At 36.3% G+C, this 17,152-nt stretch overlaps 1 protein-coding gene across 4 annotated transcripts in view; it reads right to left on the bottom strand.

Annotated features, from left to right (window-relative positions):
- Positions 1-506: 506 nt before the first annotated feature.
- Positions 507-17,152, bottom strand: part of bbs7 (Bardet-Biedl syndrome 7) — a 56,324-nt gene continuing 39,678 nt past the window's right edge. The window contains exons 16-21 of one of the 4 annotated variants that reach the window (XR_011353708.1): positions 16,263-16,372; positions 16,069-16,172; positions 11,072-11,195; positions 7,697-7,831; positions 2,826-2,931; positions 514-2,050 (exon numbers count right to left, since the gene is read on the bottom strand). Coding sequence is in view for 3 of the 4 variants with exons in the window: in XM_069925160.1 (XP_069781261.1) it covers positions 7,698-7,831; positions 11,072-11,195; positions 16,069-16,172; positions 16,263-16,372 (472 nt within the window). In the remaining variant the exon portion in view is untranslated. Of the gene's footprint in view, positions 2,932-6,885; positions 7,832-11,071; positions 11,196-16,068; positions 16,173-16,262; positions 16,373-17,152 lie in introns of those variants that run through there. The other 3 variants (XM_069925160.1, XM_069925161.1, XM_069925163.1) reach the window with 3 other exon arrangements.

Raw genomic sequence — 17,152 nt, forward strand, 5'->3', positions numbered from 1 at the left:
CTCTATTTTGATTGGTACATTTTTATTAATTAATATAGCTACACCTCTAGCTTTTGAATTATATGATGCTGCCGCTACCCAGTCTCTCTTCAATTTGTTATGTTCCACTTCAGTTGGATGCATTTCCTGCACAACTGCTATATCTATTTTTTTCTTTTTTTCAGTAAATTTAATAGCCTTTTCCATTTAATTCCATTAATGTTTATAGTCATATAGTTCAACATGGCCATCTCATATCCTGTTTACACCTAATTTCCGCTTCCTCACCACCATCCCCCCCTTTCCCCATTTTCATCTCTCACTTTTCCCTTTTTAAACTCAATGCATGACAACACATTTAAAAGATAAAATACTTCAACAACTCCCACATCCAATATTCTCTTAACCCCAAAAGTCCCCCCCCCCTCTCTGAGTTGCCCCATATCCCTTGCAGGGCAACCACAACTCCCCTTTCCATTTGGATTGCGAACCTGCTCGCAAGCGTCAACTGATTTCACAGTAACGGTTATTCTCTCCCCCCTTCAGTTTTCTTCTTAAGTGTCACGGAGCTTTCTTCCATGATTTGCCTGTACTCTTTATTTTCAAAAGAGCAGTCAGAAAGCAGATTCCTTTTTTGAAATCCATTTATTTTCTGTATTTTCATTTTATTATGAGTAAAACATAACAGCACCTATTTTGGTTTCTGTAATTCAACCCTATCTTTCACAAGGTTCCAACTCCTGTTTATGTGTGTTACATAGGGCCTTGACTTATGAAACCAATCCAAAATGTCTGATTTTGATAATATATTTCTCGCAAATCTCTCATGTCACATGGTATGACATCATTTCTGTCTTTGTGGTTCATAATGTTTCTTGACACTTATGTGCTAAAACATCTCTGTCCACTTGCTCATAGAATCAAAGTAATTAACTTTGATGATTCTCTCCTGGATCCAGACTGTCTGGAATTTACTAACAAAATGGCTTCTTGTATACTCAAGCAAACAATCCATTGTTCCACTTATCTCAAAAATCATCATAAAAATTCTTTCATCTGTTCTCCTTATAATGCAACATCAGATTCTTCGGTCTGTGGTCAATAGTGTTTAAAATGCAAATACATTTGTTGATGCTGAAGCCAGCTACCAGCTGCTAAGAACCATATGTGTCTGTAGAATGTAAATGAGCCCTGTCCACCCAAAACTACCTTATCAAACCATATCTAGATAAAATATATTTTTAACATTAAACTATTAACACAGATCCATTACATACCGAATTGTTGTTGCTCAGAGAATTATCAGTGCTAGGTAAAACACCATCAGCTGAAACCATCAACCAAACCCTAACATTAATTTGACTATGTGATATATTATATAAGGAGTTTAAGATAGTGCAGTGAATTAGATGCTGGCTTTTCAACAAACAAGTATAGTTCACATTGCCAATTTCAAAATCACCTACAGCCATCTGTTCTGAAGGTCTCATGGAAATAAATCAGAGAATCTCAGTCTTTTTCTCAGGGCTCTGATCCACGGCACAAAATATTAAAGAAAAGAAAAAGGACTTGCATATGTATTAGATCTTTCATGTATCAAGATACTCGATGAACTTTGTTAAAAGAAATCCTTTTGAAGTGTAGGAAATATTACAGAAAAAATACAGCGAGTTCCCGCGGGATCTTCTGGGTGTTTGTCAGGGACCAGAAACTACCCGGGAATGATCAAAGGCGCGCCATAGACCATCTCCATCGCCGAGGCATTGAAGTTCTCCTCCGGTGAGGTACGAATCCCCAGCAGGACCCAAGGCAGTTCATTTACCCAGTTGGGACCCTTGAGCCAGACCATCAAGGCTGCCTTGAGATGCCTGTGAAACCACTCCACCAACCCATTGGCCTGGGGAACTCTGGTGGTAACGCTGGCCAATCCCACTCCAGCGCTCCGATAACGCGGGGCCATGATGTAAGCACCTGGGGCCCATATAAATGGACAGCCAGTGCAATAAATTAATCTCGACTTCAAGGCCTTGATGTTCATGTCGTTCTTCTCCAAGCTTGCTTAGCGCAAACGCTACAATACAGAGTTAGGTTAAAACACTATGCATGTGGCAATCATAGGAGACCGTAATTTAAAAATACTATTTATATGATGTATGTAATAATGTTCTATACGAGTCTTGGAAAAGTTAAAATAAAATTAAAAAAACACAATTCAAGTGCAATTAAAAAGGATTATCATGTAAACATTTGAAATATAAAATTATGATAGTTGGGTAAAGAATCCTCTGTCAGGATGTTGAAATGTTGTGAAGAGATAATCAATGTTTCTGTTGGATGCCTATCTCTTTACATACATGGAAATCTGTAAAAGGAATTGGATGGACTTTTCTAGCGTTAGAACCTCATTCCAATAGCTTTGCCGTGGCAAAAAAGCCAACACTATCCCAATTCTAAAGGGGACTGACTGGTTCTTTATGTTGGCCCTGAGCAACTAAGTAATATTGGTATCCAGCATGGGTATAAAGAAATCATGTCCAGTATTCATCCACTATAGCTTCAGAGCCTAATTTTCAATCTTGGCTTCTTTGAATTTTTCAAATTAGTATCACATTAGCCAAATTTGGGTAGGAATATTCTTGGTTTTTCATCTATCCACTGAAGTTAACAGATTGAAGTTACACAGTGATCAGATCTGCTGACAACAGTAGAAAATTTCCATCTGTAATAGCCAATCCAACTAACACTGTGCTATCTATTTCACCTTAATTGCAAGCAACATGTACATCTCAGCATTAGCTATTAAGAAGGATTGATCTGGCACAGTGGCAAGCATTTAACATTGCTACCTCACAGGTGGCCTTCGGTGCTTTACCCTGTTCTTGAGTGGTGTACTTGTGCAGTTTGCAAGTTTCCCTGTGGCAGATTAGGTTCCACCAAATTCTCCACTTCTTCCTGCATCCCAAAGATATGCAGGTAGGTTAGTTTGTACTCTAAATTACTCTTTTGTATAAAATGGTAAAATAATCAAAGTCGATGGAGAATATATTATGACAGATTATGTTGTGCTTGTATTGTATATAGATATGCTTTTGGGAGATAAATTGGGGCAGGTTTTTTAGTGTAGGTCACATACATATACTGTAGGTCACAAAACAGATCCTATTTAAAATACTGGAGCTCTGCTCATGCTAGACAGGCTGGCACCAAGAGCCTTTGCAAAAGCTTTGAAGAGTGTCCAAGAGATACCACTAATGGATTGTTGTTTACAAAAAGATAACAGATGAAAGAATTCTTGGAGCTTCAGGCTGTCTGGAGTGGAACTTGCTGTTCTAAGAGGATCATGTGGTTTTGCATGCAGAGAGAGTAAAACAAGCTTTATCTCTGGGAGAGAGAGATCAGTACTGCAGTTTTACAGTTAGCAGCAGCAGCTGGGACTGGAACAGGACAAGCTGGCAAGCTTGTGGAAAACCTCATTTGGAAGACAGGTTGTGAATGCTTAGTTCAGTTTGGTCAAAGCTCTTGTGGTTCATGCAAGAGGACTGGCTGCTTAACATTTCATTTGAAATAAGAAAAACAAAAAGGAACTCTGTGATGACCTGAAAGAAAGAGATTATCATCTGGAAAACCCTGATGGGGCAAGTTTCTTCGGTAAAACACTGAAGTGGCTAATTAAAAGGAATCAGTTGTGGGTGCCCAGCGAACAACAGATCTCTCCCTGAAAATTGACAAAAACCTTCCTGAGCAGTAACCATTTAATTTTCAAGCACCAAAGCTTGGTGAACTTTATAAATGTTAAATTCTGTGCACAGTATAAGAATTGCCTGCAACCAGTAAACTTGGAGGAATGAGAAGTGAGATTGCACTGTGAAACAAATAACTTTTCTGAACTTAGATACACATTATATACACATGCACTAAGAATGAGAAGAGTGTTAAGTTAGTAACAAGTTAAAGTTTGATCTTGTTTTCATAAAGATAATTAAAAGGAATTTTTATTTAAGTAAACATTTGTCTTGGTGAATATCTATTGCTGCTGGGTTTTGGGGTCCTCTGGGCTCATAACAACTTTATAACAACAGTAATGGAAGAGTGGGGCAATGGGATTGTTCTGCTGGACCCAATGGGTTCATTGGCTTCTTATGTTATAATAAGAAAGAAAAAGTAGGTCCGTTCTCTCAAGTTCAGAAGAAAATGATCACATATAAAAAATTATCTAAGGGATCTTTATGAGCTTGTAGCTCTAAGGATATTTCTCCTTGCAGTAATATCTGAGATAGAATATGGCTGTTCAGTCGACCGTTGTTTCAGGATATTGTTTAGTAGAGCCATTTTCAACCATTGTTTTGGGTATGGGCTCTCTTCTCTGTGAAGCAGCAGTCAATTTTTGGTTTCTTCCATACTTCTCTCCTATTGACTATATCAAACACACAAAAGAAAATTTGTGACATGAGGTGAAAAGAAAATGAGACTTTTCTTAAATGTGCTGTGGTCCCCAGGAAGGGGAGGGAGAATGGCTGGTTTAATCCACTTAAAATTGAGATATGGAGGAATTTCTTCTTGAAAAACTGAAAATCTTTGGAATTTGGTGAACTGAAAAGGTTGAATTGCTTACAATTCTGAGGTGACTCTGCTCCTATTCACCTTCAAGAGGGTGAACCCTAAGAAAGCATCTGGCACAGAATGAATTCCCTAAAGGTTAACTTGTAGATTGAGTTGGTAGAAAGGAAGGCAAATGCAATGTTAGTTTTCATTTTGAGAGGACTAAAGGATATGAAAGCAAAGATGCAATGCTGAGGCTTTATAAGGCATTGGTACACCAGACCTGGAGTATTTTGAACAGTTTTGGGCCCCATTTTGGGAAGGATGTGCTGGCATTAGAGAGGGTCCAGAGGAGGTTTATGGAAATTACCCCAAAAGTTTTCTTGGTGATGTGTGTTAAGAAGTACGTAAAGGAAGAAAGGAAAGGTAGACAGGTGGAAAGGATTAGTGATGGAATTCCAAATATTTTCAATCTTAATACCTGAGGCATGGTGAGAAATTGATTAAATTCAGACATGAGCCAAAAAAACCAGAATTATATAAATACATTTTTCTCAAGGATCAAAGGATTTTTCAGAAAGAGGACAGCATTTGAAAACATAGATGAATAAGTTAAAATCAAGAATTTGCTTAACCAGAAGTCAAAATGGCAATATGTATAAGAAGAGTAAATAGGAGAATTAAGTTCCGGTAAATTTTGTTGTGAAAAAATTAAGAATGATAACCATCCTATTTAAAAATACCATTATTTGAGTATTAGTAAATAGCTGACTATTTTAACATTCAAAACTAAAGTTCATGTTCTCAGTTAGGACTGCAAGATACAAGATATATTAGTCCTTCAATATACAAGAGATAAATAAAGCTGTATTCCATTTCATCAGTTATCCCAATGGTGAACTTTTGGACAATGGCAATGCTGATTTAAAAATTTGAATAACTATTACAAATGAAAATATTTGCATATTGCCAGGTCAATTGTTAATTTTAAATTCTGAGACTGAATTGTTTAGTTAATAGTATGAAAGCAGTTAGATGGACAGCTCCCAGATCGTTAATAATTTCACTGTTTAATAGGACAAACCCAAAGAGTCAAACAGACTACTGTTACGAGCCCAGAGGACCCCAAAACCCAGCAGCAATAGATATTCACCAAGACAAATGGTTACTTAAACAAAAGTTGCTTTTAATTATCTTTAAACATGAAAACAGAATCACACTTTAACATCACTATTGACTTAACTAACCTAACTTAACCCCTCTTCTAATTCTAAGTGTATGTACATGTAATGTGTGTGTAAGTTCAGAAAAGTTCTTTGGTTCACAGTCCAATCTCACTTCTCATTCCTCCAAGTTCACTGATTGCAGGCAATTCTTATACTGTGCACAGAATTTAACATTTGTAAAGTTCACCAGGCTTTGGTGCTTCAAAGGTAAATGGTTACTGCTCTGCTCAGGAAGATTCTTGTCAGTTTTCAAAGAGAGATTTATTTTACGCTGGACACCAGCCACTTCAGTGTCTTGCCGAAGAAACTTGCCCCCTCAGGGTTCTCCAGATGATAACCTTTTTCTTTCAGGTCACTACAAAATGCCTTTTTGTTTCTCCAATTTCTTATGAAACATTAGACTTCCAGTCCTCTTCTCTTGCATGAACCACAAGGGCTTTGACCAGGCTAAACTAAGCACTCACAACTCGTCTTCCAAATGGGGTTTTCTACAAGCTTGCTGCTGACTGTAACACTGTAGAACTGATGTGTGTGTGTTTGTCACACACACACACACACAGAAAGCCTCCTTGACGCTCTCTGCTTGCAAAACCACATGACCCTCTTAGAACAGCAAGTTCCACTGGAGACAATCTGTGGCTCCGACAAGCTCTTTCATCTGTTGTATTTTTGTAAACAACAATCCATTAGTGAAGTCTCTTGGGCACTCTCCAAAGCTTCTGCAAAGACTGTTGGCGCCGACATGTCTAGCATGAGCAGAGCTCCTGTATTTTAAATAAGATCTGTTTTAAAGTCTTTGCATGTGACCTACACTAAAAAATCTGCCCCAATTTATCTCCCAAAAACTTATCTATATTCTGTCACACTACTGTCCCTAAAAATATATTTTCTTGCTTATATTCCAGAAACTTCTGGACATTTTTCCTAGACACTGAGTAATCGGGATTATACGCCAAGAATCCATTATATAAAAATACATTTGCATCAAGTTAATGATATTGTTCAATCAAATGTTATTTCCTTAATCCATATTTCCAAAACTGTTGTATTTTTGTGGGTTTTTTTTTAAGAAGGATAAGACCAAGCCAGGAAAATGTAAAATAGAAGCTTGATAAGTGTATTCCAATTTAATATTAATAGACACAATCAATACAATACAATCAATGATCAATGATCAGTACATCAACTTACATGTAATATGATCCAGCTAGGTAAAATAGATAAACAAAATCCTGTATCTACATATTTTATGACTCAAAACAGAATACATGTTAGCTCTCACAAAACATCAAATGTACTTTAAAATCATATATGGGCCATTGGCCTACAAGAAAGATATTTTAGGTTTGGAGTGATAGATAAACAATGGTGTTGCTCCAGGAAGAATTAGGAAAAAAAAAATCAAACTGTGTCTGTTGTTACATTTTAGTGAAAGGAAAGGATATATAAACAAAACACCTTAATTCCTTTTTTACATGTACATATAAAAAAAGTAAATTATCAAAAATAATTAGACAAAGAAATAAAATAGCTTATTAAGTTAAAGTGAATCTTGTTCACTCAAGTTTTAGTCAACACTTTCAAACTCTGGGGGGGGATAAAAGGCCTTTTGAAAATATACAAGTTCAAAGATACATGGTATTGTATAACACCTGAGAAAACTTCAAGGTACGGAGAGATACATTTTCACATGGGCTATCTGGACAAAAATCAAGGGTAATTCATGGAAATGCAGAAATGTAGCATAAAATTTATTTTTGCTTTCCATTTTTTTCTTCCACCAAAGCAACAGTGAAATTCACCTCTTAAATAGCTCCACAGTAAGATAATAACTTCATGTGAATTCTGGCCATTAGGTGGAATACCTATACCATTTACAGAGAATGTCTTACAATCACACTACTTTTGTCAAGAAATTTACAAATGTTTTTCAACATGTTTTGTATACTTACTCTATGCTGAATCAAAGAATGCCGCAAGACTATTTGGATCATAATTATCCAAAACTTCCAGCAGAAGAGGAACTTTGGTTTTCACATTCGTACCTTTGAATTTGAATTTATCTATAAAGAGATCAGTTATCATGCCTAAATGGGGGGTGGGGAAGAAAAATAAAATAGTTTAATCATAAAGAAGAATCCCATGGTGAATTGTTCAAGTGCTATGAATTTTTATGACTTTTCAAGTAATATTGTACAATGTTTTTATGTTTTTAGTTGAATCTCATTTCTATATCAATTTTATTCAGACATCATGGAAGACAGAGAACTACATATCGAAACATGGCATAAAATGTGGACAAACTGTTTAACATAGTGCGGATTCAATAAGTTAGGAAGGCCACGTTGTCACTGCAAAGGTAACCAGGATATTCCAATAAGTGGCAGAAATATTACAACATGGGGACCTTGAAACTGTAATTGGGTTTTGCAATATGCATTTTAAACATGATTTGTAATCAGATGATATTTGACATCAGTACAGGATGAGAGAGGTCCAGCCACTGTGATGTCTTCAAGTAGGCTGAGTAGTCAAGATAGCAAATCAAGAAATAAAATATGCTAATCCCTATAATGTCTTAAATTTTTTATTAGAGAAGCAAAATAATGTCAGTGAATAAGTCTGGGAAAGATGCCAAAATATATCATTTAAATGTAGAAAAACATATAATTTTCCAACACTATAATTTTTACAATAGAGGAGATTTAAAGGGGCATAGGCCAAGTAAATTGGAAAGGTGCATTTCCTTTGGGGATTGAAAACAAGGTAACATGGATCAAAATGATTGGCAGAAGGATTGAAGGGGTGATGTGGGGAAAAAAACTTGTTTATTCGGAAAGGAGTGGAATCTGGAACTCACTGTCAGGTAGGGCAATGGAGGCAGAAACTCTCATCAGAATTTAAAAATATTTTACTTGAATCTCAAGAGCTAGGGACATAAGAGTTGAATGATGGATTTGAGCAGAGATTTTTTTTTGCAATATGGTGTAAAAAATTATATTTATGATGTTGTATTGATTGCACCAATGAACATTGTGAAAAGAGCATGGCTTGTCCAGCAGAAGTATATCCGTGAAACTTTTGGATTTCTGTGTTTCAGAGAGTGTGTGTTATGAATGCAAATGCCCATGTAACTTCAAGGACATTGTATTTGTCCTCTACATCCTTAGACTAGGGAAGGGTTTAAAAAAAGTCAAATTTTTATGGCTATCAATGCAATTTCCAGTATTGAATACTGGTCGTTATCATAATCGAAGAAATTAAATTATTTTGTGCTCCATGCTGCTGGTTGAAAAGAATTAACCAAGTGTCCTTCTTGTCACTCACTGAATTTATTTTAAATGGATGTTTGGAGATACATGATGAGATTGCAATCAGTTTTGGTTGTGATGCCTTACACAAAGAAATTATTAACTATCTGTCTGAGCTGAAACATGAATGCTTAAGTGAAGTGCTAAATGTCTTAGAACTCATGTGCATTGGTTCCCAAAGCACAAATTTCAGAAGAGTATGAAATGAAAGGGAAGGAAAGGAAATCATTGAATTAAAGAAAATAATCTTAAAATGTGAGAATATTGGTGAGGCACTCATGTTAAAGAATGATAATTATCTAGCTTTTCCTTGTCACAAGGCAGACTTCATGGTTGGACTCAAGTTTTAGCTTTTGTAAGCATTATAAATCTTCTGTTGTGATTTGAATGAGGTTCATCCTCAATCATGCATTAAAAAAAAATCACAGTATAACACTAAGTATAATTTTCAAAATTTTGTCTTCTCCTATATCTATGCCCATTCCTTCTGCCACACCAGATCTGAATCACTTTAGTTCCTGCCACTGACACAATACTAACACTCTCCTGAACCAACGGAAATGTGAAGTCACTGCTGTAGAAGAAAAATAAATATTAATGTGACAGTGACCATGGTAAAATATCTTTCTGCAAAATTCTAGGCCTATCTGCAGTCTTTGACAATTTTAACATTACTATCCCCTCTAATGTTTTACAACTGGTTAGGAATGCACTCATCTAGTTCCAACTAATTGTACAGAATCACCTGCAATGATTTTCCTTCCCACTCTTGGTCAGCCACATTTGCAGCTACTTCTAATATCCTTGTCACTGCCCTGTATCTTTTCAATTTCACACAAATTCAACTCATCCCTACCACTCCCACTCTTGATCCATTCACTGTCTCTATCAGAATGACTGTCCAACATTGTAGAGGATAAGCAGAAATTTTGATTAACAAAATATTGTGAAGACCAAAACCATGACTTTCTGTCCCATTGGATGTGGACATTAAACATTTCCTGGCATCTGTTGCAAGTTGATAAAAACTATAATTAATCTCTGTTTGTGTCTAACATTCAGATCAACTTTCAAATACATCCATATCAAAAGATGGATTTTTATGTCTTATCTATGCCTATGCAACTTCAAGGCCTGATTTTTACCATGCTCGCTTGCTGCTCATCCAACCTAATTCTATGATAATGTAAACTTAGCCAAAACTCTGCTACTGGTTATCCTACTTCATATCAAGTTGCCCTCATTAATTAACCCTGTGCTATCTGATCTACAGTTTCCTGTTCCAACAAAGTCTTAATTCTCTTCCTGGTTTTTAAATGCCTGATTATATCCTTCCTGATTGTTATATAACTTTGAAATTTCCTCATTCTTCCAATTCTGCCCTGTGGTGTAGCCCCAGTGCAGAAATGGAAAGTGAAGTCATTGCACATGATTCTCTACAACTGGCCATGTCATCAGCTGCCTTCATAAACACCTTTGCTTTCCAGGTCAGTTTTCCTTCAAAACTACTTTGTCCAAGCTGCCATAATATTTGCTTATGTGACCTAGTGTCAAATATTTGTGTGACACCCATACCAGTAGGATACCTTGAGGTAATTTCATTATGTCAAAAATGCTATGTAAATTAACATAATAGTTACTGAATAAATATTTAGTAGTACCACAGAATAACCCTCAAATGTGAAACCATATCACACTCTTATCAGATTTCAGATTTATTGTCAGAGTACATACATTTTTACATACAAAATAATTTGATGCATGGGTTTGCTTCTATTAAGCATTACACATTTTAATGCATCACCAGATGGTTTAGCTGGAATAGTCCTACTGAGAATAATTTCAAAAGTATTAACTGTGCTAATCATTTTGAACACATGATACTTTTAGAGGGAGAGTAGGACCCGTAAAATAAAATAACTGGTGCATAACTGGCAATTGAAAGAGACATCTTTAAGCATAATTGTACATTTTCAATTATTCACAGGATTTCTTTTCCCTATTTATTGCACTTGCCATATAATCTCTCCAAGTGAGCAGGCTGTTTCTTATATTCCTCAAGCAGACTATCAGCTTCCACCAAAATGGAACGGTATTCAGGTATTAGGAAATCTACATTTCCTTCATAAACCTGCAGTTCCTGCAATAGAAAGGAATAAGTGATTAATCTTGATTTCACAGCCTCCCTACATTCTATTTTTACAATAAATATTAATTAGTAGTGGCACAGCACATTATTATTCATATGCCAGATGCGACATTATTTATTATTTAGTTCTAGGTGATTGCACATTTTATTCATGGAATCATACAGCTCAGAAATGGGCCCTTTTAGCCTTCCTGCTCCACGTTGTGATGACTGATGTTCTAAGATTTCTTATTATCATGTACTAATGCACAAAACTCGTCAACTTTTACCAGATGTAAGGGACAAAGGCGCACCATTCACAAGGTGCCCTCAACAAGAGAATGAGAAACAAAGGAAAGTCCCTTCAGAGACATTGAGTGTCTATGGATTTTTCTCCAACGCTCCTGCAGCCTCTGGAGCAGCACAGTCTCCTGTCCAATGCATTGGAAACTCAAGTTCCTAGATCAAAAAGTTTTCAGTGCCTGAGGCCATATAGGAAGTCCTTCCTGCTCAAGGCACCTTCTCGAATCCTGCTTCCGATACCTGGTTCCCATGAGTCAGATTCCAGCAGCCCGCAGTCTGCTGTGAGTCCTTCAGACTAGTCTCCAGAAGTCTACAGCTTGGTCTGACTCCTTCCGTCACCAGCTTCTAGCACCCCACTGCTGTTGTCACCTTTCCTGTAGGGTCATCTCCCAGCCTTCCTCTCAGTTGTGGGTGGGGGGGGGGGGTGTTCTCCCTCTCTGGATGCCTGGGGTCTGGAACCCCTCATGGACTACTACCAAGCATGGGCGCTGCCATCTTGGGCATGGATGTCCGTGTTCAAAGAGAGTTGAGAAAGTGTGAAATTGCTGATGGGACTGTAGAATTAGCCAAGTGGGGCTGATGTTTGGGATAATAGTAGTATGAAATCTTTTCTTCTACTTCTGGCTATCCATCCCATAGGATGATGATGGTTCCTTTCAATCCGTTTGTGGGATTTGATATGTGTGACCTGGAGTGGGTCAACAGGCCGATCTTTGACAGGCACTGATTGCCACACACTTGGCAGGTGAGGCCTGGAGGGGCAGCAGGGACAGAAGCTCTGTTGTGGTGCTTCCTGTGCCTTTCCTCTGTTGCCTCTTTGAGCTCATTCTCAGCAGCGTCTATACCTTTTCTGATGTCCCTCCACTGTGAACAATCTTGAGCCAGATCCTCCCATGTTGAAAGGGCAATGCCAGCTTTCTTGAGGCTCCTGTGTAGAACATCCTTGTACCATAGTCACTAGCCTTCTTGTTTTCGGGTACCACTGGACAGAGGGCTGCACAAAATGTCCACGGGCAGTCTTCCGTCAGGCATTCTGACATCATATCCTGCCCAGTGCAGTTGGGCTGACATCACCAAGGTTGAAACTGCTGGCATTCTAGCTCAAGAAAAGACCTTGATATTGGAGACCTTGTCTTACCAGGTGATCTTCATCAGAGAACATAGGAGACACTGCTGCAGTTGGTCAAGCTCACGTAAGTAATTCTGATATGGGCACCATGTCTCACATCCATACAGCAAGGCTGATATGACAATGGCCCTCTACACCTTGCACTTGGTGGTCAATCTGATGTTCTGTGAGCAAATCCGATCTTTCAGCTGGCCAAAGGCAAAGCAGACCTTTCTGGTTCTTGACTCAATCTCTACATCTAGAGAAGTTGTGGATGCTATTGTGCTGTATAGGTAGCAAAATCTGTTGGCAGCATTGAGATGAGTATCATCAATGAGAACAACTGGTTCTTTGTAGCTTGAACCAGGGGCCGGTCGGTACAAAACTTGTGAATTTTTCAGGCTAACTCTCAATCTGTAGCTCTTGGCAGCACTGGCAAAGTGACTGGTGATCTCTTGTAAGTCTTCGAGAGAGTGGGCAACAGTGCATAGTCATCAGCAAACTATAAGTAAGTAATAGTAGGAGAGTAAGCAGGAATAATGAAATTGTGAAGCTGAAAGATGCAATGACACAAAGGAGTAAAGTGCAACAAAAAAAAGCTGTCAACACAAAATATGCCAAATTCATGCAAAACAGCAATAATTAGAGTAATACCAAAGACGGGGAAAGATCCACTAACACCAGCATCGTATAGACCAATATCTCTACTCAACACAGATTATAAGATAATTACATATGACCCAATAGAGATTAATGAAAACTTTAAGGAATTTTATGAACAATTATACCAAACTGAGAACGAGGGGAAAGATGATAAAATAGAAGAGTTTTTAAGCTAAAATTGAATTGCCAAAATTGCAAGAAGAGGAACAAAACAAACTGATAAAACCATTTGAAATAGAGGAAGCACAGGATATATTAAAAAAGCTGCCAAACAATAAAACACCAGGAGAGGATGGATTCCCAATAGAATTCTATAAAACATTTAAAGAGTTATTAATGCCTCCTCTCCTGGAAGTAATGAACCAGATAGAAGAAACACAAAACTTGCCAGATTCATGTAAGACAGCAATAATTACAGTAATACCAAAGACAGGGAAGTATCCATTAACACCAGTATCATATAGACCAATATCTCTACTTAGCTTAGATTATAAGATAATAGCAAAATTATTAGCAAACAGATTGGCCGATTGTGTACCAAAATTAATAAAACAAGATCAAACTGGATTTATTAAGAAAAGACGAACAGCGAATAATGTCTGTAAATTTATTAATCTAATTCATGCAGTTCAAGGAAATAAGAAGCTTTAGATGCAGAAAAAGCCTTTGACAGAGTAGAATGGAATAATTTATTCAAAGTATTTCAGAGGTTCAATCTACCTGAAAAATATATAAATTGGATTAAAGCATTATATAATGGACCATTGGCGAAAGTAACAGTAAATGGATATGTATCGAACCAATTTAACTAGCCAGGGATGTCTGTTATCTCCCCTCTCCCCCTCACTGTTCGCTTTAGCAATAGAACCATTGGCAGAACTGATAAAAACAGAAAATAAAATAAAAGGGATAAAAATAAAGGAGGAGTATAAAATCAGTTTATTTGCAGATGACATCATAGTATACTTAACCAAACCAGAAATATCAATAAAAGAATTACATAAGAAATTGAAGGAGTATGGAGAAATATCGGGGTACAAGATCAACGCAAATAAACACAAATAAAAGTGAAATGATGCCAATGAGTAATGTGGATTATACAGAATTTAAAAAAGAATCACCATTTAAATGGCAAACACAAGCAATCCGATACCTAGGCATTAGGTTAGATAATACCTTAAGCCATCTGGACAAATTAAATTATCAGCTACTGATAAAGAAATTGCAGGAAGACTTAGAACATTGGAAAGAATTACCACTAACGTTGATAGGGAGGGTAAATTCCATTAAAATGAATGTCTTCCCAAGGATTCAATACTTATTTCAATCGTTACCAATTCCCTTAACAGAGAAATTTTTTAATGAACTAAAGAGAATAATTAGGAAATTCCTGTGCAAAAGGGGGAAACCGAGGATAGCATTGGATAAATTAACAGAGAGGTACAACCAAGGTGTTTGCAGTTACCAAACTTTAAAAATTATTATAGAGCACCTCAATTAAGGAATTTATCAAATTTTTACCAGACAAGGGAAAAACCAGACTGGATTAAGATAGAACTAGATAAAATAGGGGAGAAGGTACCGGAACATATAAGTGGGATGAAAAGCTGGTACAATATAAGTAAAATGATGAAATAAGCTATAAACCCAAACAAAAGTGGGAAAAGGATTTAAACATAAAGATAAAAAATGAAACATAGGAAAAGTTATGTTCTGGAACTATGAAGAATATAATAAACACAACGTTACGCATGATACAGTATAATTGGTTACACAGGTTATATATCACGCCCCAAAAGTTAAAAAAAATGGGATCCAACATTATCAGATAGATGTTTTCACTGTAAGAAGGAAATGGGAACAACAGTACATCCAATTTGGGCATGTGAGAAAGTGAAAATGTTTTGGGAAGATCTAAATCAGATATTAAATAAAATCACCAAAAATAACATATCAAAAAATCCAGAGATCTTTCTTCTAAGTAATATAAGAAGTAAAGAATTAGGCCTCAAATTCGATAAAGCGCAAAAATGATTTATTATGATAGCCTTAGCAGTAGCAAAAAAATGTATAATGTCAACTTGGAAAATGGAAGAGCATGAGAATACAGCAATGGTACAAGGAAATGAATAAATGTATTCCATTCGAAAAAATAACATATAATTAAAAAAATAAAGTCACATTATTTGAACAAATTTGGGAACCATACATGGAACATAATAGAGAGGGCTTGCCTCGGACCTCCACCCCCTAAAATGATAAGACAAAACGACTTGATCCAGTGTGCAATGTAGATGACACATTTTTCTTGTTTATTTTTCATTGTGTGATGATATTGTTTAATGGTTTATTGTATTGTATATGTTGAATATTTATTGGTTTTGGAGGGGGAAGGGAAGGTAGGGGGGGAAAAAAAGGGAGAAATGCCACTGTGTATATTTAATGAGAAATGTTTGTATATATTTTGGTTGATATGGATCACAGTATGAAAAATAAAATATTATAAATAAACTATGGTGTCTGCAGACTTCTGTGTTTTATTTCATGGTAAGCTAAAATGTGGCAGCTTACCTGGCTGAGAGAAGTGATGTGTGGCCAAAAAATGCCCAATCCATGTTACTTTACATCTACATTAGTTTCCAGAAAATGTATTTATATTATCAATATCATTGATTACTCAGGGTGACTACTTCTTTCTTTGCTTCATAGGACTGTGCTTAGCAGGAATGAACAATTTTAAATGGCAACATTCAATACACACAACATCTAAACATCTTACCACACAGTTGTTACATTTTCCAAACAACTTACCTTCAAAGCATCAATCAATTGGACTTTCTTGGCTAACAGCAACTGATGTTCCAATTTGGGATGGATCAGTTTTAAAGTGTAGTTTACTGATTCCTCATTGACATCTTTAAGAAAAAAAACACAGCCCCTCAGTGAAAATTTAATAAATAATGGAATTCTAGGATATCTGAAATAAATTATGGCTTGGTGCTCACCATAAGAAATGTTGAGATTGATTTTTCTTTTTGTAGCTTCTTTAGTTAATACATCCTTCAGAATGGAAATGGTAGAGATGTTGTCAGATTTAAAAGTTCCTTCACCTTTTCTAAAATTAGTTCAAAGTGCACTTATTAAACATTTCTTAAAATGAAAACTACCAGAGCAGCAAAGGACAAAATTATAATTTTACAATAAACTGAAACAAATAAAATGCTTTCTATAGTCCCTGTGTGTTGTTCGATCACACCTGAACAAAGACAATACATTTTATATCAGTGTAAATTCTATTTAAATTAATAGATCTATGAACAAACCATATACAAAATATAGCTAAGTCTCAATGGAGTTAGTGACAGAAAACAGTATATAATTTAATCAAGCACATCACTATTCATGATCTTAATTTTATTAATCAAATCCAGCAGTGTTCAATGAAAAAATCTGAAAGAAAACATCGTCATTAGTCTTTCTGTTTAAGGATCCAAGTATTACAAAATGATAGTTCCTAAAGCTATTTACCCTAGGGATTTTCCACTCAGCATTTCTGGATTTGTCAAAAAATTAACATTTAGAGATTTTTGCTGTTAGTCGTTATCATTGTATCCCCAAATAAGCAGGATGGTTCTCGACAAACTGGTTGGACCACATCCATCTAGATTTTCTCCAGTGGTCTATATGGTATTTTTGAGATCGATCATCTCCCCACCCCAACTCAGCGATCAGTCTTTTCATACTTAAAAGCAATGGATATCAATGCATAATTTATAATTCTTAGTCCCAGCAAAATTAGTTGAATTGCAGAAGGAAAAGCAATTCTTCTAATATATGTAATTCACTGAATTTATTGCGCATGAACAAGAGACACAAAATAACACAATTTTTAAAG

The sequence above is a fragment of the Narcine bancroftii genome, chromosome 3 (genome assembly GCF_036971445.1).
Source record: "Narcine bancroftii isolate sNarBan1 chromosome 3, sNarBan1.hap1, whole genome shotgun sequence".
NCBI classification, from domain to species: Eukaryota; Metazoa; Chordata; class Chondrichthyes; order Torpediniformes; family Narcinidae; genus Narcine; species Narcine bancroftii.